The 22493-nt window shown below is 37.6% G+C and overlaps 1 protein-coding gene across 1 annotated transcript in view; it reads left to right on the forward strand.

The window, feature by feature from the left end:
• The window catches only part of LOC139486990 (uncharacterized), a 112382-nt gene that overhangs the window by 24039 nt on the left and 65850 nt on the right, over positions 1-22493 (forward strand). Inside the window, exon 3 of the mRNA XM_071272022.1 lies at positions 6641-6775. Coding sequence (XP_071128123.1) covers positions 6641-6775 — 135 coding nt within the window. The remainder of the gene's footprint in view (positions 1-6640; positions 6776-22493) is intronic.

Genomic DNA, 22493 nt, shown 5'->3' on the forward strand with positions numbered 1-22493 from the left:
AAGACCGACATATATTTCTTTGTATGGTAAAATACAAGTTATTTCACGATACTTTTCTGTCCATTTGGAAAATCTTTTTAAACCACCACTATATTTGTCTACTGTAGATTTAGCTCTAGCATCAGTTACAGTTGTTGGCAAATTATGTAAAAGCAGACGAAGCTCAGGATGTGCCAATTTTTTCATTTTCAGACCAGAATCCAGTAGAAAATATTTTCTGTAATCAAATAAACACTCCAATAAAAAATCTATAGTATAATCAATACACACCGTTATGATTTCTATATGGTCCTGTGACCAACACTACACAATGCAAATTCGTTAAACATTTTACAAAAGATGTACGTCCAGTGACACTTAAACATATGGTCCAATGACCTCTAGTACATTCACGGTCCATCAACCTTTAAGGCAGTCCAGCGTAATCAGTACATAAAAATTATCCAGTGGTGTAACATCTTTATCCACAATCTGTAAATAATAAACAGCGTATTAATTCATCTCAGAAGCATCCAAACGAACAGCTAATACTAGCCCAGTAAATGTCCCATTAGCGAAAATAGAATTCTTATTATTGCCTACAACTAAGATTCTGTCAATCTCATGAAATTCTTAAACATCTCTGACAAACCAAGCATATTCTAAATTTTCCTTAAATAAAAGAGGCCAAAACGCAGACGATGGCCATTTCGGAACGTTTAATGTTCCTACTGTCTTGCAGTTAACTAAATGATTGATGCATTTGCTAACTAGATTAACAGGAGGGACTAACCAATTATCATCCCCATTCCAATTACAAGTAAAAGCATCAATTGCACTCGTAACCGGATTCCAAAATGAAGAATTAAATCTCCCGAGTTTCGCATTATACATATTAGCGAATCTATCAACTGTATGTAATCCCCATAATCTATCTATGAAGTTGAAAAATTCAAACTAAATACCCCAATCGTCAATATCGACGATCCTACTCAAAGCATCTGCTTTTTCGTTATCTTCCCGCGGTATCCATTGTGGATATAACGAAATATTAAAAGAAACACAAATACTAAATATTGACAAAGCCAACGTTTGCAATTCTGGTACTTTGCTACCTTTCTGAATAATACCAACAGCATTTAGGTTATCTGTGAGAAACGAAACTAAACTATTCGATAGTAAATGCTTAAAGCTATCTATAGACAGTTCAACAGCTTTCAATTCTCTCCAAGTGGAACTTTTTATTGCTTCATGCTGCAACCACTGCTTATGCATGATATAATCAGAATTAGCCACAAAACCTGCAGCTGCACCATCAATCTCGATCAAGACAAATTAAGCGATCGGGAGACTGGTCTGACTCAATCGACAAGAATGTTCGGGATGGTCTACCCTGTTCGTCATCGATGAGACTTTCTACCCTAGAATTTTTGACATGTCAAAAACATTCGAGTAAGGATCGAGAAGCCAGACACTCGAGAAGAGATCGAGAATTCGTCGAGTAGCGGTCGAACTGGTCGGGAAAGGATCGTGTAGAGATCGAGTTTGGTCGGAATACAAATACAATGTAGTTTACAGATCAGTACTCGATCATTTCGATCTTTGCTCGACTAATATCCGATCATTTACCGATCAACGCCAAGCTGTTCGATATGTGGTCCAGATTAACTCGACCAGTGCCCGATCGCTTCATGATGACTGCGACTTCTGTATTTTTTTCATCCCAGACCAACTCGAACAATACCCGATCTCTACGCGACTACATTCGACCACTCTTCGATCTCTACTCGGCCATACACGATTCTCTAAAAATGTGTGCAGAGCTGATTAACTCGCATAACTTTGCTTCTGCAAAAATATATTGTCACTATTTATTTTTAACTGTACACAAATTCCTCCATGTAAAGTACGCATATGTACTTTTGCAAGGTGTAAAATTTATAAAGAGTGACAAAAGATACCAAAGGAGCAATCAAACCCAATCTAGCCACATTCTGTATGTACTTGTCCCAAGTCAGGAGCCTGTAATTCAGTGGTTGTTGCGATCGTTTGTGGCTGGGGTCGAAAACAAACCGAAACAGCCATAGCGAAAAACGAAAGCCGACGAGAAGACAATGAGGCAGTCTACATAACACAACATATAGAAAACTAAAAACTTAGCAACACGAAACTCAATAAAACCTGGGTTGATCTCAGGTGTTCCGGGAGGGAAGCAGATCCTGCATTTTGGCCCTAGAGGATTTTTCAAATATGAAAGTAATTGTGCATTAAAATTCATTATTAGACAGCTGATGAAAGTTAGTGATTAAGAACATCAATATTATATTTTACCTGTTTAATGGGCTATTTTTGTTTGACAGTCCGTATTTTCCGTATGTCCAGAAATTTTTGTAGTATAAAAATAAAAAGATGTGGTATAATTGCCAATGAGACAACTCTCCATAGGACACCAAATGACACAGAAATTAACAACTATATGTCACCGTACGGTCGAATGTTTACAAACACTTTTTTTCATACGCTTTTTGACGTAATTTTATATAAAAAAAAAAAATGAGACGAAAGACAAATTATTTTTATTTGAATTCGTGATAGATATATGTAAACAGTTTCAGAAAAGGTACATATATCCTCCAGGGGATTGAAATTCTATTTTTGGCCAAATTTTGGGAAAATATGTGACATCTTTACCCCCTTTTTGCAATATTATTAGTAAAAATAAACAGGTCGTTGCCATGAATACATCAAAAAGAAATATCTTGAAGCATTCAACTACTGGGTATCAGATCTATGGAAACTACTGATTACATACATATGCACATATATGACACAAACAGTAGGCTTAATTTGTAAGAAGGCAAGGAAAAGGGGATGGTAAAATTGATGTATATTGCTATCTAACATCAGTACTAATCCAGTGACAAATCTCATTTTGTGGTTTCTTTTTCAAGAAACAAGCAGTAAAACTCCCATAACAAATCAGCGTCCTGCTTTACTTTCAGGAAGTTTTTATAACCATTGGGGTCCTCTTTGTTGAGCTACTGCAAGTCTCTCATACTTTTGATTTTGCCATTTGATTAGGAACTTTCCGTTTTGAATTTTCCTCGGAGTTCAGTATTTTTGTGATTACAATTTAAACTGCCCACACAGTGGTTACCATGTCAGCCACTGCATCACCTAGATTTCTCGGTTCCCTTTGCTGTCTACCCCTTTTTGTTCGTCTTCTTAGCTCTCTTCAAGCTCCGTCACAGCTATTAACCTGTCTATCTGAGCTCTAATCACCTTGCCAAATAATCCAACTACTTTCTTTCCGTGTAGATATTTTAAATGTATAATTTTACTCAGACCTTCTGTGCACTACTTAATCTAACCAAATAAATGGAGACTGTGTCCATGGGACACAAACAATGCCCCAGCTTGCATATAACGTTATAAAGAGACGGTAAAAGTGACGCCACCCAAATTCGCACTTGATCTGTGTTTTATGATATTAAGCATTGTGTATACGTTTCATAAAATTTGGTTGAGGCCAAATACAATTAGAGAACGGAAACTAATTGTTGGGACGTACGTATACGTACTTACGGACGGACAAGGGTAACATTGAGGGCCTCAATGAAAATTAGACTAGACTAAGTTCTAATTGAGTTACCCTCTTTAAATAAAGAACTTATTATTATTATTATACTTAATGCCCCCTCCGCTGCAGCGGGTGATATAAAAAATTCAGACGTTTTCATACTGAAATTGTACATACCCGACCAATGCCCGACTTTCCTACTTTCCTATACGATCAAGTCGATCTGGTCTGGCCAAGATCAGGCTGAGATCGAGTATAGTTGATTTGGTCTAGCTAGTCGAGTAAAGATCGTGTAGAGATTGTGAATTGGTCGGAATTATCGATTATGTATACAATTAGTGGTCGGGTTGGAGTCGCGATGGAGTCATCAAGGAGTCGTGAATGGTCGAGTTAAGTTCGTGTACAGTCGGATAGCATTCGGGTAGAAGTCGTAAACAGGCCCGATCAAGAATTTGGTTACGCTTGGTCGTGGAAATTTGGACCTGTATTCAGCCTAATTGCACCTAGTATTATCATCTAGCGCGCAAAATATCCATCAAATTTGATTACTGTTTGATTTAATTGATCACAATTTCATTGTCATCAGGAAAGACATTTTTCTCAATCATATAATCTCATTTCTTCAATTAGCATCAAGAAAATGCAGAATTTAAGGACGGAAGGAAGGGTGTAAAGTTCAAGTAATTACACAAATAAGATGTGATAAATTTACCACCATTGACACAATTAAATGGACAGTATGATTCACGGATGACTAGGCTTCATTCTAAGAATTTAATACAAAAGGAAAGGATGCCTTGCATCCAGAAGTTTACAAGATAGGAGAGAGAGAATAAAAAAGGAAGCATGCAAGAATGAACAAAGCAGAGTGAGAAGTGAGAAAAATGTTTACGTGTAAGCAAATTCAGAATTGTAGTTTTGAGGAAAATTATTTCTGACTAGCTGGACCATGTACCGTCCGTTGTTGTTTGTCTTTGTTTATATGTATTTTTTCGGTGACTTGTGTGTTGGTATAGTTGATGTGGTCTGTTGTCTTTGGCTCGTTAAACTTTCCAAGATTTTTTTTCTTTGCACAGTTTTGTGGCTTATTAAGAAAATACGAATACATCTAATCGTACGACATTGTACGAGTTGAACATTTGAGTAACTACGATCAATTTACATTCTAAGGTATGTTTTTGTAATAAGAACCCCATCCTTTCATAAAAATCATTTTAGTCCTCTGGACTAGATATTATTTGCACGGAACAAATTTTACACATGATTAGGTTTTGTTGATCTTTTAAATATGTGTTTACAAAATTTAACTCGTGGAAAAATCATCCAAGAAGCATATGAACCGGTCGTTTATGTGCAAATTTACGTCAAGTTGATATTTGAGTGAATACATTAAAAATGTCGGCTATATGTCAATCAGACAGCATCCCTGCGATACAAATAGCCAAAAGACTTCTAATAATTCCATGCATGACAAAAACATGTATTTTATAGTGAGTTTTTCTATGTTGTGATGTTATATTATTGTTTCAGAAAAGGGAGAAGGTTTGGAACCATTAAAACGTTTAATCCCGCTGCAAATGTTTGCACCTGTCCTAAGTCAGGAATCTGATGTACAGTAGTTGTCGTTTGTTTATGTAGTTCCTACGTGTTTCTCGTTTCTCGTTTTTAAATAGATTAGACCGTTCGTTTTCTCGTTTGAATGGTTTTACATTACTATTTTTTGGGGCCCTTTGTAGCTTGCTGTTCGGTGTGAGCCAAGGCTCCGTGTTGAAGGCCGTACCTTGACCTATAATGGTTTACTTTTATAAATTGTTATTTGGATGGAGAGTTGTCTCATTGGCACTCATACCACATCTTCCTGTATCTATATACATTGTCTGTTCCTTTAACAAGACATGTATCTATCGTGTTCCTTATTTTTATGCCCCACCTACGATAGTAGAGGGGCATTATGTTTTCTGGTCTGTGCCTCCGTTCGTCCCTCCGTCCGTCTGTGCCTCCGTTCGTCCGTCCGGTTAAAGTTTTTGGTCGAGGTAGTTTTTGATGAAGCTGAAGTCCAATCAACTTGAAACTTAATACACATGTTTCCCATGATATGATCTTTCTAATTTTAATGCCAAATTATAGTTTTGACCCCAATTTCATGGTCCACTGAACATAGAAAATGATAGTGCAAAGTTCAGGTTCAAGTTTTTGGTCAAGGTAGTTTTTGATGAAGTTAAAGTTACATCAACTTGAAACTTAGTACACATGTTCCCTATGATATGATCTTTCTAATTTTAATTCCAAATTAAAGTTTTGACCCCAATTTCACGGTCCACTGAACATAGAAAATGATAGTGGGAGTGGGGCATCCGTGTACTATGGACACATTCTTGTTTAAAAGAAAGTTGAATTATTAGGGGTTTTTTTTGGTTGAAAATAAGAAATTATTGTGTGTAAAAGGTAAAAAAGTCAACGTTTGGAACCGTTTCTACTCTCATTTCTGCACTATGAAATACACGTTATCTTTTTTCTCTTTATCACTGTTTTTTTTTAAAGGTAAAAAATTTGTCGAGGCAGTTGCCTCATTGACACAATGGAAGCTATATGTACGCCTCTGGTCCCTGTCTGTAAAAATAAATATTGGAAGGAATCCATGTATTTTTGTTTTAAAATAATAAATGGAACCACCTTTTGGAATCATAATTATCTTAGACATGCCCAATGTTTTACATTTAGTAAAATGTTAAAAATAAAAAATAAAAAATGTATAAGTAAGACAGTGGTAATAGTACATGTTTAACAGTTCATTTTCTATACGTACATGCAGATCATGTACCTTTACAATAACTATACAACTTTAATATCATTTACGGTTCATTGGAACTTAATTCTTCGATAAACCAATTTGCATAAACATTCACTTTTATATTTTGAAACACTCAGGCAATAGCAAGAAAACCCTGTTTGGACAAATCTTAGAACAAGAAATTGTTGCAATAGCTCACCGCTTGACAGGAAACTGGATTTTTCTCAAACGTTAATACATTTTGTAGAAAGTCATATGAAGTTATCATTGCAGTTTTTTGTCTGTTTCAGGGAATAGCAGTAAATTTCATGGTAATAGTTCAACAACTAGATCGTTTTCAGCAGGAACTGTGAGAGCAAGAGTTTGGAGAGCATGCTCACTTCCGAAACCTCAATTCATCTCTGATGAAATTCCAATGAGCTCAGGTCTAGTATATAGTCTTAAACTTTATTTTAATTTACTGAATCCATTTAAGACATTTATTTACAATGTTGTGTAGTAATATTCAAACAGCGCCTGCTTTCTCCGATATAAGCTATATGATCCGATATTCAAGAACTTGTGTTTACTATCATGATTTCCTTGATAGAGGGTTACCAGGCAGAAGCTAGCGAACAATAGCTAGCGAACAATAAGCCAGCGAACAATAAGGCGATATATCGAGAAACCAAAAAACCGAATAAGACAACAACGGTCGTTAAATAAAAAAAATATTCAAAAAGGCAGAAAATCAGTTAAAATATAGCAATTTTAACTCAATTTTGAAATGGTTTTTATCCAATCCATTGATTTAACAAGTCGCATAACTTTTTAGGCTAATATTCAGTACCACAATAACTCTGCACCTATCAACGAATTATTTGTAGGTGTAGGGCCACCAATGTACCCACTTCAATTTAGAACGTATGTAAAAGTAGTCCTACCCTGTATATTATAGCACCTTTTATGTCATTGTTTAATTTAGAGCTCAAAATTTGAAAAAAATGTCAAAAAATTAGGGGGGTCGGCCTATTCCAGGGCTTCTAGAGAAAAATAATGAGGGGTGTCACGAGGAATGACTATATAGGTCTTGTAGAGGAGAAACAGGCGCTTCTTTGCGCTAGGTATCGAAGGGCGCTATGTTCAAAAATCTGAAACTAGAGCTCAAAATTTGAAAAAAAGGTCAAAAAATTAGGGGGGTCGGCCTATTCTAGGACTTCTAGAGAAAAATAATGAAAGGTGTCACGGGGTATGACTATACAGGTCTTGTAGAGGAAAAACAGGCACTTCTTTTGCGCTAGGTATCGAAATGCGCTATGTTAAAAAATCTGAAACTAGAGCTCAAAATTTGAAAAAAAAGGTAAAAAAATGAGGGGGGTCGGCCTATTCTAGGACTTCTAGAGAAAAATAATGAGGGGTGTCACGGGGTATGACTATACAGGTCTTGTAGAGGAGAAACAGGCGCTTCTTTTGCGCTAGGTATCGAAGGGCGCTATGTTCAAAAATCTGAAACTAGAGCTCAAAATTTGAAAAAAAGGTAAAAAAATTAGGGGGGTCGGCCTATTCTAGGACTTCTAGAGAAAAATAATGAGGGGTGTCACGGGGTATGACTATACAGGTCTTGTAGAGGAGAAACAGGCGCTTCTTTTGCGCTAGGTATCGAAGGGCGCTATGTTCAAAAATCTGAAACTAGAGCTCAAAATTTGAAAAAAAGGTAAAAAAATTAGGGGGGTCGGCCTATTCTAGGACTTCTAGAGAAAAATAATGAGGGGTGTCACGGGGTATGACTATACAGGTCATGTAGAGGAGAAACAGGCGCTTCTGTTGCGCTAGGTATCGAAGGGCGTTATGTTCAAAAATCTGAAACTAGAGCTCAAAATTTGAAAAAAAGGTCAAAAAATTAGGGGGGTCGGCCTATTCCAGGGCTTCTAGAGAAAAATAATGAGGGGTGTCACGGGGAATGACTATATAGGTCTTGTAGAGGAGAAACAGGCGCTTCTTTTGCGCTAGGTATCGAAGGGCGCTATGTTCAAAAATCTGAAACTAGAGCTCAAAATTTGAAAAAAAGGTAAAAAAATGAGGGGGGTCGGCCTATTCTAGGACTTCTAGAGAAAAATAATGAGGGGTGTCACGGGGTATGACTATACAGGTCTTGTAGAGGAGAAACAGGCGCTTCTTTTGCGCTAGGTATCGAAGGGCGCTATGTTCAAAAATCTGAAACTAGAGCTCAAAATTCGAAAAATTTGTCCAAAAAATTGGGGTAGGGTCGGCCTATTCCAGGAGTTCTAGAGAAAAATAATGGGGGGGGGGGGGGTGTCACGGGATATGACTATATAGGTCTTGTAGAGGAGAAATAGGCGCTTCTTTTGCGCTAGGTATCGAAGGGCGCTATGTTCAAAAATCTGAAACGAGAGCTCAAAATTCGAAAAATTTGTCAAATAAATGGGGGTAGGGTCGGCCTATTCCAGGAGTTCTAGAGAAAAATAATGGGGGGTGTCACGGAGTATGACTATATAGGTCTTGTAGAGGAGAAACATGCGCTTCTTTTGCGCTAGGTATCGAAGGGCGCTATGTTCAAAAATCTGAAACTAGAGCTCAAAATTTGAAAAAAAGGTTAAAAAATTAGGGGGGTCGGCCTATTCCAGGGCTTCTAAAGAAAAATAATGAGGGGTGTCACGGGGAATGACTATATAGGTCTTGTAGAGCAGAAACAGGCGCTTCTTTTGCGCTAGGTATCGAAGGGCGCTATGTTCAAAAATCTGAAACTAGAGCTCAAAATTTGAAAAAAAGGTAAAAAAATTAGGGGGGTCGGCCTATTCTAGGACTTCTAGAGAAAAATAATGAGGGGTGTCACGGGGTATGACTATACAGGTCTTGTAGAGGAGAAACAGGCGCTTCTTTTGCGCTAGGTATCGAAGGGCGCTATGTTCAAAAATCTGAAAATAGAGCTCAAAATTTGAAAAAAAGGTCAAAAATTAGGGGGGTCGGCCTATTCCAGGGCTTCTAGAGAAAAATAATGAGGGGTGTCACGGGGAATGACTATATAGGTCTTGTAGAGCAGAAACAGGCGCTTCTTTTGCGCTAGGTATTGAAGGGCGCTATGTTCAAAAATCTGAAACTAGAGCTCAAAATTTGAAAAAAAGGTAAAAAAAATAGGGGGATCGGCCTATTCTAGGACTTCTAGAGAAAAATAATGAGGGGTGTCACGGGAAATGACTATATAGGTCTTGTAGAGCAGAAACAGGCGCTTCTTTTGCGCTAGGTATCGAAGGGCGCTATGTTCAAAAATCTGAAACTAGAGCTCAAAATTTGAAAAAAAGGTAAAAAAATGAGGGGGGTCGGCCTATTCTAGGACTTCTAGAGAAAAAAAATGGGGGGTGTCACGGGGTATGACTATACAGGTCTTGTAGAGGAGAAACAGGCGCTTCTGTTGCGCTAGGTATCGAAGGGCGCTATGTTCAAAAATCTGAAACTAGAGCTCAAAATTCGAAAAATTTGTCAAAAAAATTGGGGTAGGGTCGGCCTATTCCAGGAGTTCTAAAGAAAAATAATGGGGGGTGTCACGGAATATGACTATATAGGTCTTGTAGAGGAGAAACGGGCGCTTCTTTTGCGCTAGGTATCGAAGGGCGCTATGTTCAAAAATCTGAAACTAGAGCTCAAAATTCGAAAAAAAGGTTAAAAAATTATGGGGGTCGGCCTATTCTAGGACTTCTAGAGAAAAAAAATGGGGGGTGTCACGGGGTATGACTATACAGGTCTTGTAGAGGAGAAACAGGCGCTTCTGTTGCGCTAGGTATCGAAGGGCGCTATGTTCAAAAATCTGAAGCTAGAGCTCAAAATTTGAAAAAAAGGTCAAAAAATTAGGGGGTCGGCCTATTCTAGGACTTCTAGAGAAAAATAATGAGGGGTGTCACGGGGTATGACTATACAGGTCTTGTAGAGGATAAACAGGCACTTCTTTTGCGCTAGGTATTGAAGGGCGCTATGTTCAAAAATCTGAAACTAGAGCTCAAAATTCGAAAAATTTGTCCAAAAAATTGGGGTAGGGTCGGCCTATTCCAGGAGTTCTAGAGAAAAATAATGGGGGGGGGGGGGTGTCACGGGATATGACTATATAGGTCTTGTAGAGGAGAAATAGGCGCTTCTTTTGCGCTAGGTATCGAAGGGCGCTATGTTCAAAAATCTGAAACGAGAGCTCAAAATTCGAAAAATTTGTCAAATAAATGGGGGTAGGGTCGGCCTATTCCAGGAGTTCTAGAGAAAAATAATGGGGGGTGTCACGGAGTATGACTATATAGGTCTTGTAGAGGAGAAACATGCGCTTCTTTTGCGCTAGGTATCGAAGGGCGCTATGTTCAAAAATCTGAAACTAGAGCTCAAAATTTGAAAAAAAGGTTAAAAAATTAGGGGGGTCGGCCTATTCCAGGGCTTCTAAAAAAAAATAATGAGGGGTGTCACGGGGAATGACTATATAGGTCTTGTAGAGCAGAAACAGGCGCTTCTTTTGCGCTAGGTATCGAAGGGCGCTATGTTCAAAAATCTGAAACTAGAGCTCAAAATTTGAAAAAAAGGTAAAAAAATTAGGGGGGTCGGCCTATTCTAGGACTTCTAGAGAAAAATAATGAGGGGTGTCACGGGGTATGACTATACAGGTCTTGTAGAGGAGAAACAGGCGCTTCTTTTGCGCTAGGTATCGAAGGGCGCTATGTTCAAAAATCTGAAAATAGAGCTCAAAATTTGAAAAAAAGGTCAAAAATTAGGGGGGTCGGCCTATTCCAGGGCTTCTAGAGAAAAATAATGAGGGGTGTCACGGGGAATGACTATATAGGTCTTGTAGAGCAGAAACAGGCGCTTCTTTTGCGCTAGGTATTGAAGGGCGCTATGTTCAAAAATCTGAAACTAGAGCTCAAAATTTGAAAAAAAGGTAAAATAAATAGGGGGATCGGCCTATTCTAGGACTTCTAGAGAAAAATAATGAGGGGTGTCACGGGAAATGACTATATAGGTCTTGTAGAGCAGAAACAGGCGCTTCTTTTGCGCTAGGTATCGAAGGGCGCTATGTTCAAAAATCTGAAACTAGAGCTCAAAATTTGAAAAAAAGGTAAAAAAAATTAGGGGGGTCGGCCTATTCTAGGACTTCTAGAGAAAAAAAATGGGGGGTGTCACGGGGTATGACTATACAGGTCTCGTAGAGGAGAAACAGGCGCTTCTGTTGCGCTAGGTATCGAAGGGCGCTATGTTCAAAAATCTGAAACTAGAGCTCAAAATTCGAAAAATTTGTCAAAAAAATTGGGGTAGGGTCGGCCTATTCCAGGAGTTCTAAAGAAAAATAATGGGGGGTGTCACGGAATATGACTATATAGGTCTTGTAGAGGAGAAACGGGCGCTTCTTTTGCGCTAGGTATCGAAGGGCGCTATGTTCAAAAATCTGAAACTAGAGCTCAAAATTCGAAAAAAAGGTTAAAAAATTATGGGGGTCGGCCTATTCTAGGACTTCTAGAGAAAAAAAATGGGGGGTGTCACGGGGTATGACTATACAGGTCTTGTAGAGGAGAAACAGGCGCTTCTGTTGCGCTAGGTATCGAAGGGCGCTATGTTCAAAAATCTGAAGCTAGAGCTCAAAATTTGAAAAAAAGGTAAAAAAATTAGGGGGTCGGCCTATTCTAGGACTTCTAGAGAAAAATAATGAGGGGTGTCACGGGGTATGACTATACAGGTCTTGTAGAGGATAAACAGGCACTTCTTTTGCGCTAGGTATTGAAGGGCGCTATGTTCAAAAATTTGAAACTAGAGCTCAAAATTCGAAAAATTTGTCCAAAAAATTGGGGTAGGGTCGGCCTATTCCAGGAGTTCTAGAGAAAAATAATGGGGGGTGTCACGGGATATGACTATATAGGTCTTGTAGAGGAGAAATAGGCGCTTCTTTTGCGCTAGGTATGGAAGGGCGCTATGTTCAAAAATCTGAAACTAGAGCTCAAAATTCGAAAAATTTGTCCAAAAAATTGGGGTAGGGTCGGCCTATTCCAGGAGTTCTAGAGAAAAATAATGGAGGGTGTCACGGGATATGACTATATAGGTCTTGTAGAGGAGAAATAGGCGCTTCTTTTGCGCTAGGTATGGAAGGGCGCTATGTTCAAAAATCTGAAACTAGAGCTCAAAATTCGAAAAATTTGTCAAAAAATTAGGGGGGTCGGCCTATTCCAGGGCTTCTAGAGAAAAATAATGAGGGGTGTCACGGGGAATGACTATATAGGTCTTTTAGAGGAGAAACAGGCGCTTCTTTTGCGCTAGGTATCGAAGGGCGCTTTGTTCAAAAATCTGAAACTAGAGCTCAAAATTTGAAAAAAAGGTCAAAAAATTAGGGGGGTCGGCCTATTCTAGGACTTCTAGAGAAAAATAATGAGGAGTGTCACGGGGTATGACTATACAGGTCTTGTAGAGGAAAAACAGTCACTTCTTTTGCGCTAGGTATCGAAGGGCGCTATGTTCAAAAATCTGAAACTAGAGCTCAAAATTCGAAAAATTTGTCCAAAAAATGGGGGTAGGTTCGGCCTAAAAGAGTTTGTAACATGTGTTATGTAAATACTGATAAAAAGAATGCTGATTACTGGCTGATTTTCCTTTTCAAGGTTATGTTAAAAAGAAAACAACGAAGATGAAAGAACTTTAGTGCGAATGCCAGCTGGTATATAACCAAATTGGAATTGAAATTAAAAAAAACACTCTTTATTTTTTTCTGATATAATTTGTTAAAATTGAACTAGTTAAACACTATTTAAATATCACCTGAGTTTGATCAATAATTATCGACTCGATAAGTTCTTATCTGCACATGCAGCTACTGTACCCGTACACAACAAAACATGTGTTTCATCCTCATTGTTTTCAACACTTTAAATAACCAAGTTTATAAAGTTATGTGATTGACACCTTGAAATAGGTCCTCCACAACTCTTAACCGCAGCAAGATGGCAGATTATCAGCATGAGAGAGGCAGGAATGTCGCACGTATTGTCGGTCATCACTTTTCCACTATAAGTCGTTTAGATAATAAAAATTAGGCAATACACGATATAAAAGACTATCCGAGATCAAAAAGACCCCCTATTCCACCTGCTAGGGAAAATCAAGCATGATGAAGCTTAGTCAGAAAGAATCCCATTGCATACAATACAATCCTAAAAAGAGAGGACTGGGCATACAGGAGCCTTTTAACAATAATTGTTCGAGATTGAATCATCCCTTCTGGTTATTTTGCGATAAGACCATATCGGGGACGTTTGCTTACGAACAGACACACAGTTATCCGTATCCAATGTAGTGCAGAGCTCGCCAAAATTGGAAATTAGCATCGTGGAGGAAGATCCATTGTTCAAATTGAATTCGGTTCATCTTCCTTAGCCAGATCGTAGCCCGGATTTGAACCATATCGAGCATATTTGGGACACTATTGGGCGGAAAGTGCACAAAAAGAGACACCAGTTCAAACACATCATGAAATAAACAATGCCCTTCATCAGAGATGGTTGCTGCTACCTTAACAACATATTAGCCGATTTATGGCAGGAATCAGAAGACGGTGAGATGCGGTAATCCGTTTGATTGGAGGCTGCGCACAAAGTACTAATTCTTTGGCGTATAATGACCAACCATGATGCGAACAGTCATCTGAAGATTAATTTTGAAATACCTGACATTGTAAATTTCGACTACAGTAAAAGTTGAAAAATGCATTTTTTGTACAAAAAACACTACATTTTGTTATTAAAATTGTTGTTGCCAATGTTATCATAAACTATGTTTCAATAATATCATACACATTTGTTATTATATGTCATCCAAAAAAAGAGGCTGATTTTTCAAGTTTTAAAAAATCAAGGTGTTGCAATACTTTTTTCTATGTGTATATATAATACAGCCGTGCGTAAGATGGGTCCATTAGGGTTGTTAACTACGCGTCGTTTTGAAATAAGTCACTCGCCTATTGCAAATAAGCAGTCGATGCTCAACATAAGAATACAACGACTCGCAACTATGTGAGTTAAAGAACATGGGTTGTTAAATATGCACTATATAACCGACTTTATCTAGTCAACCGTTTAACAAACCTCATCTTCACAAAAGTACAAATCGGTCTAGGTGTCTCTATAGAAAAGTTTGTTAAACGGATAAAATATTTCGACGTAAATTCGAGAAACGATGCTTGATCGTTGTTCGTTTGAGTGAAACTTGGAAACTGGTAGAGATTTATTTCCCCGAGGGTATCACAAACCCAGTAGTCAACACTTTTTGTGCTGACATGAATTGGCATTGATATGGTTATATTTATAAATTTACTGTTCACATATTTTTGAATTGTTTGAAATACTAAGTCTTTTCTACCACAGGCACAGATTAACTTAGCAGTATTTGGCAAAACTTTTAGGAATTTTGGTTCTGAATGCTCTTCAACTTCGTACTTTATTTGGCATTTTAAACTTTTTTTGGATTCGAGCGTCACTGATGAGTCTTTAGCAGACGAAACGCGCGTGTGGCGTATATACTAAATTTAGTCCTGGTATCTATGATGAGTTTATTTACAGTTCTGTTTTAACAGAATAAAGAATTCACGTTTATTCTTCGCATCATTTATGTTTTACTTGCCAATATGACTAAGTGCCGCCCAAGACCAAGAAGTTGTGATGATCCAGATTGCTTTTCATACCATATTCAAGTCAAGTATTTTCATAAAACTATGGACGGAAAAGATTACCGAATTCAACAACAAAGAGATCAAAGTACTATGTATAAAACACTGCGTTGATGTCTACTCTATTGATCCCGCAAGATTTGAGGAAACTCGAGTTTTTCTCGACCACTGAGATCATACCATGATGGGGAAGATGAACAAATACTTTAAAGCCAAATATATTCGCACTTGCGTGATTGGTACTTTAGATGATCTCATTAACCAACTAAAACACCACCAAACAGCAATCGACTTAGGACATGTGGCCGCAACTTATAAGAAATATGAAAGATAATAAGTTGAAGTGTAACTTGTATGCAGACATACTAACTATACAGCAGGGTCAGTTCCGCATGATTACCAATTCCAGAATTTTAACAATGAGGAAAAACAGAGTTCCCGAACTTCCGAATACCTCGTATCGCATCTATAATCGTATAATTGGGGTGATGTTAATGATCTCTTGGAGGAATGGAAAGGTATTCTCAGTCATTTATTTCTTGGTTCAAACAACAAGACATGGAATCACAACCTCTATTTTCAAACACAAAGGTTCTTGGTTTTATCTCCGTTTCTGGGAGACAATTTCAGGGACCAAATTTTCGGCTCTTCCTTCACACCATTTGCGAGTATTGTCCTCTGGAACAACGATAGTCTGTCAGATGGATACGCGACTGATCACGTGTTAAAAGAGAGCCATACCACTTGCACGTAAAAGACAACTTGTTAGCTCCCAAAAAAAGAGCAGGCTAATGGCGCTACAAGGCAGCACTCGCACAATAAAAGTAGAAAGGGCCTGGGGTATGATTAATTTAATTCATAATAACTTGTTTCCAAATACACTAAAAAATAACTATGCTTAAACTAACATCTCTAGAAGGTCTATATTCTTGATGATTCTCCCGGACTGTAAAGGTTATGAGAATGTAAAGGTTACTACTAGTAACCAATGATTCAGCGGTTTTCTCTGATAAATCAGAGTAACTACTATGAATATATGCTGCATTCTATTAAACAAGAGATGTCGACGTGCATCAATTTAATTGGCGTGCCGGTGCTATTGAGAGGAGTGACTTGCGGGTAGACATTGTCTCTAGGTGAAATTATGATATGTATTGGTGTATTAGAGGCAGTAACATGGCTACCTTAAAAAACGATAGTATTGACGGGTAAGTTATAACTAGATGATTGTGAGGATTGAATAAAAAAAAATTAATTCAACGGATTTCTTAATCTTAACGAACATTTACTGATTTGTTTGCTAAATCTCTTCCACCACCTTTTTATACGAGCAATCTTCTACAATTTTATCATGATGACCTATAAATATCACTTTTTTGTGAGTATGAATCTAAAATTCCTCAATTTTTATATCGAAACTATCCAGTTTTATATATGTATCCAAAATTCTTCTAAAGTCTTGTAAGTGCTCGTTCATTTCCAGAACAAATGGCTTTAAGCTTTGTCTTACTTTTCCTTTCTTAAAATAGAAATAAAGGACTTCTTAACTATGGGAGAGATGTATTAATCATAGAAAGATGTCAAAGTGACGTGACATTACATTGAGTGCTGCACATAGTAAACGCCATGTGTGTGGTATTTACGAGAGGTATGAGTATGATGCAACGTATTACCTTCAATTTTTAAGGTTTCTATATCTACTCTAGTTCGTCTCAACACAGCTCATTCCGTGAATCTATTCAATTTCTCTTTCTTGTTCTTCTTGTTTTGCTTACCAAACATTCATCACCTGGATCTCAGCCGCCGTTTTATTTTCGTGAAGTTAACAAATCAATGGTTCTGCATGTTTGAATTTGTGGTCATACTTGTCCAGCTTGTTCATTATTTTTTCTCACGTTCTTTTATTGCTGCATCATATTCTATTTGCATCCATTTTATATCCGTTTCATACGTGCTTTTGAATGAACCAACATTTCATTACAGCATCCGAGCTTTCAGGATGGTAATATTGTGGTCATTCATGTTCCAGTATCTGAAGAAACTACACTTGATCGTCCCTTTTTATCAATGACCCTTTCTGTTGTTATTTTCCCTGAAAAGTGTTATTCAAGTTGGATGACCTTTTCCGATGGATTTGGGCTTTTTTTGGTGAGTCTTCCAAGTTCGTCCCAAAGATGTCCCATTGGCGATAATCTGAAGACATTACTGGCCACGGCAACACTCAAATGCGATTATTCTCCAAAACTCATTAAAATGTGTTTACAACGGGCGTTTTCTGTTAAAAATGTAGTTTAACGATGCCTTCGGAGAAACGGGAGAACTAGTGGAGCCAGAATTTCGTTCCTATACCTTTTTGCATTTAGGTTTCCTTCACTAATTGTCAGATCGGGGCGTTCCTGGTAGGTTATCCATCTCATACCATTAATTTGCCTCCCTAAAGCCAATTTGTTTCCTGTACGCATGCATCAAAAAACATGCGTTGCACCTGCGGCAGACCATGTCCCTGCCGTCGATAAATGTCAAGTTGAATTTCGATTCAGCGGTAAAAAGGATTTGTCTCCATGTTAGTCTATGTCATCGAATCAGTACCCTCTCCATTTAACTCGCGACATCCTTCGATTCTGCTTATGGATAGGTCACTTCAACGAACGACGAGCTCTTAGACTGCCTAGATGAAGTCGGTTACAAACTGTTTGCGCATATAGCCTATTTTTGTTTCTTCCATGAGTTTCTCCAAATCCATTATGGAGATGAATAATGCGGATTTGCCAATCTTCACACAACCTCGTTTCACGTGAGTTGCAACCTCGGGGACGTTAACATGTTGTACCAGTATCTCTAAGACGAGTCTTTAGCGCCTTTCAAAGTCATTCTAGAGACATTGAATAGTGCTCGATACATTTAATGATCAAAAGGAAAACTCAGTTCCATCTCTATAAAGGTAAATGGTTGAAACAAATGCGTATTTGTTTGAAATCGGAAAATGGCGTAAAGTTATCTTCGAATTTAAAAAAAAATACTAAATGATCATGAATAAATTATTCAGATCATTAGTTTTAATTGTGAAAATATTACAAACTAATATATTAAATATATTTTACTTAAAAAGCAAAGTAATGTTTCTTTTTTTTTATATATACACATGGAAAAAGTATTGCAAAATATTGATTTTTTAAAACTTGAATAATCAGCCTTTTATTGTGGATGAAATATGATAAAATATTTGTAAAATAATATTGAAACATAGTTTATGAAAACATTGGCATTTTAACGAACAAAAAATGATTGAAAAAAAAATTATTTATCTAACCACAATTCTAAAAACAAAATGAGGTGTTTTTTGTACAAAAAACTGCATTTTACCATTTTTTACTGTAGTCGAACTTTACAATGTCAGACATTTCAAAATTAATCTTAAGATGATTGTTCACATCATGGTTAATCGTTAAACGCCAAAGAAATTGTACTTTGTGCGCAGTCTCCATTTAAACGGTCAACCGCCACTTAACGTCTTATGATTTCTGCCATAAATCGACTAATTTGTTGCTTAGGTAGCAGCAACCATTTCTGATGAAGGGCATAGTTTATTTCATCACGTGTTTGGACTGGGGTATCCTTTTGTGCACTTTCCGCCCAATAATGTCCCAAATATGCTCGATATGGTTCAAATCCGGGCTACGATCTGGTAAAGGAAGATAAACAGAATTCCATTTGAACAATGGATCTTCCTACACGATGCTTATTTTCAATTTTGGCGAGCTCTGCACTACATTGTAAAGATAACTGTGTGTCTGTTCATAAGCAAACGTCCCTAAAATGGTCTTATCGCACAACAACCAGAAGGGATGATTCAATCTCGAACAATTATTGTTAAAAGGCTCCTGTATGCCCACCCCTCTCTTTTTAGGATTGTATTGTATGCAATGGGTTTCTTTCTGACAAAGCTTCAACATGCTTGATTTTCCCTAGCAGGTGGCATAGGGGGTCTTTTTGATCTCGGATAGTCTTTTATATCGTGTATTGCCTGATTTTTATTCTCTAAACGACTAATAGTGGAAAAGTGATGACCGACAATACTTACAGTTTTCACAGCGACATTCCTGCCTCTTTCATGCTGATAATCTGCCAACTTGCTGCGGTTAAGAGTTGTGGAGGACCTATTTCAAGGTGTCAATCACACAGCTTTATAAACTTAGTTATTTAAAGTGTTGAAAACAATGAGGATAAAAACACATGTTTTGCTGTGTACGGGTACAGTAGCTGCATGTGCAGATAACAGCTTATCGAGTCGATAATTATTGATCAAACTCAGGTGATATTTAAATAGTGTTTAACTAGTTCTATTTTAACAAATTATATCAGAAAAAAATAAAGAGTGTTTTTTTAATTTCAATTCGGTTAAATACCAGCTGGCATTCGCACAAAAGTTCTTTCATCTTCGTCGTTTTCTTTTCGACATACCCTTGAAAAAGAAAATCAGCCAGTAATCAGCATTTTTTTATCAGTATTTACATATATATATATATAACACATTTTACAAAATACTTTTTTCCATGTGTATACATCTATTTTTATCAGACAACACCCACACGTGGACGAGGGTACTTATACCGTCTTAAAGGTTGAGGCGCTTGTATTGTCATTGATAAAGTTAACTGGTCTGTATGTAGTTTTACAATCATTCTTTTTTAACAATGCAGTACTCTTTGCTGATTTTGGTTATCTGATACAAAACCTCTGATATGAAAAAAACTGTTGAAAGAATAAAAATTAGACTGTCTATTAAGTCTGTAAGTGTATATAGAACTTTAGGTTATATACCAGCTGGCATTCGCACTAAAGTTCTTTCATCTTCGTCGTTTTCTTTTCGACATACCCTTGAAAAAGAAAATCAGCCATTAATCAGCATTCTTATTTATCAGTATTTACATAACACATTTTACAAACTCTTTTATCATGTTATTCGGATGGGGAAATTATGACTTTATATGACAAGATTTTGAAAATTAGTTTTTACTGACTCTGATATGTTTTTTTTTCTTTGGTTTTCGCGTTCTCGTCTGACAGTTCAGTTTTTCATTAATTTTTTTTAGTTCCTTTCGACAAAATTGAACATAGCACCTTTTGAAGTCTTACGCAAACGATGCGCCTGTTTTCCCTTCACAGGACATTCACTGATATATTGTAGACGAAACGCGCGTCTGGCGTAAATATAAAATTAAAATACTGGTATCTATGATGAGTTAAAACTTAAAATGCAACCACTGAGTCGATGCCACTGCTGGTAGAGATTTATTTCCCCGAGGGTATCACCATCCCAGTAGTCGGCACTGTGTTGACTTGACTTATCATTAATATAATCTTATAAATTAACACCGCTTTGAATTTTTGAAAAAAAACCTAAGGTTTTTCTACACCAGGAATAAACTGTCTTACCTGTATTTGACAAAACTGCTAGGAATGTTTGGTTCTCAATGATCTTCAACTTCGTCCTTTATTTAGGCCTTTCAACCATTATTTTCATTCGAGCGTTACTAATGAATCTTTTGTAGACGAAACGCGCGTCTGGTATTTATGATGAGTTTTTTTTGTTATGCCGCTGCTGGCTGACCCCCCTAATTTTTTAAAAATTTTTTCAAATATTGAGCTCTAGTTTCAGATTTTTGAACAAAGCGCCTTTCGATACCTAGCGCAAAAGAAGCGCCTGTTTCTCCTCTACAAGACCTATATAGTCATAAGTCGTGACACCCCTCCTTATTTTTCTCTAGAAGCCCTGGTATAGGCCGACCCCCCTAATTTTTTTACCTTTTTTTCAAAATTTGAGCTCTAGTTTCAGATTTTTGAACATAGCGCCCTTTGATACCTAGCGCAAAAGAAGCGCCTGTTTCTCCTCTACAAGACCTATATAGTCATATCCCGTGACACCCCCCATTATTTTTCTCTAGAACTCCTGGAATAGGCCGACCCTACCCCAATTTTTTGGACAAATTTTTCGAATTTTGAGCTCTAGTTTCAGATTTTTGAACATAGCGCCCTTCGATACCTAGCGCAAAAAAAGCGCCTGTTTCTCCTCTACAAGACCTGTATAGTCATACCCCGTGACACCCCTCATTATTTTTCTCTAGAAGTCCTAGAATAGGCCGACCCCCCTAATTTTTTTACCTTTTTTTCAAATTTTGAGCTCTAGTTTCAGATTTTTGAACATAGCGCCCTTCGATACCTAGCGCAAAAGAAGCGCATGTTTCTCCTCTACAAGACCTATATAGTCATACCCCGTGACACCCCCCATTATTTTTCTCTAGAACTCCTTGAATAGGCCGACCCTACCCCCATTTATTTGACAAATTTTTCGAATTTTGAGCTCTCGTTTCAGATTTTTGAACATAGCGCCATTCGATACCTAGTGCAAAAGAATGGCCTATTTCTCCTCTACAAGACCTATATAGTCATATCCCGTGACACCCCCCATTATTTTTCTCTAGAACTCCTGGAATAGGCCGACCCTACCCCAATTTTTTTGACAAATTTTTCGAATTTTGAGCTCTAGTTTCAGATTTTTGAACATAGCGCCCTTCGATACCTAGCGCAAAAGAAGCGCCTATTTTTCCTCTACAAGACCTATATAGTCATATCTCGTGACACCCCCCATTATTTTTCTCTAGAACTCCTGGAATAGGCCGACCCTACCCCAATTTTTTGACAAATTTTTCGAATTTTGAGCTCTAGTTTCAGATTTTTGAACATAGCGCCCTTCGATACCTAGCGCAAAAGAAGCGCATGTTTCTCCTCTACAAGACCTATATAGTCATACCCCGTGACACCCCCATTATTTTTCTCTAGAACTCCTTGAATAGGCCGACCCTACCCCCATTTATTTGACAAATATTTCGAATTTTGAGCTCTCGTTTCAGATTTTTGAACATAGCGCCCTTCGATACCTAGCGCAAAAGAAGCGCCTATTTCTCCTCTACAAGACCTATATAGTCATCTATTTCTCCTCTACAAGACCTATATAGTCATATCTCGTGACACCCCCCATTATTTTTCTCTAGAACTCCTGGAATAGGCCGACCCTACCCCAATTTTTTGACAAATTTTTCGAATTTTGAACTCTAGTTTCAGATTTTTGAACATAGCGCTCTTCGATACCTAGCGCAAAAGAAGCGCCTATTTCTCCTCTACAAGACCTATATAGTCATATCTCGTGACACCCCCCATTATTTTTCTCTAGAACTCCTGAAATAGGCCGACCCTACCCCAATTTTTTGACAAATTTTTCGAATTTTGAGCTCTAGTTTCAGATTTTTTAACATAGCGCCCTTCGATACCTAGCGCAAAAGAAGCGCCTCTTTTTCATCTACAAGACCTGTATAGTCATACCCCGTGACACCCCTCATTATTTTTCTCTAGAAGTCCTAGAATAGGCCGACCCCCCTAATTTTTGACATTTTTTTCAAATTTTGAGCTCTAGT

Source organism: Mytilus edulis, chromosome 1 (genome assembly GCF_963676685.1).
Source record: "Mytilus edulis chromosome 1, xbMytEdul2.2, whole genome shotgun sequence".
Taxonomy (NCBI): Eukaryota; Metazoa; Mollusca; class Bivalvia; order Mytilida; family Mytilidae; genus Mytilus; species Mytilus edulis.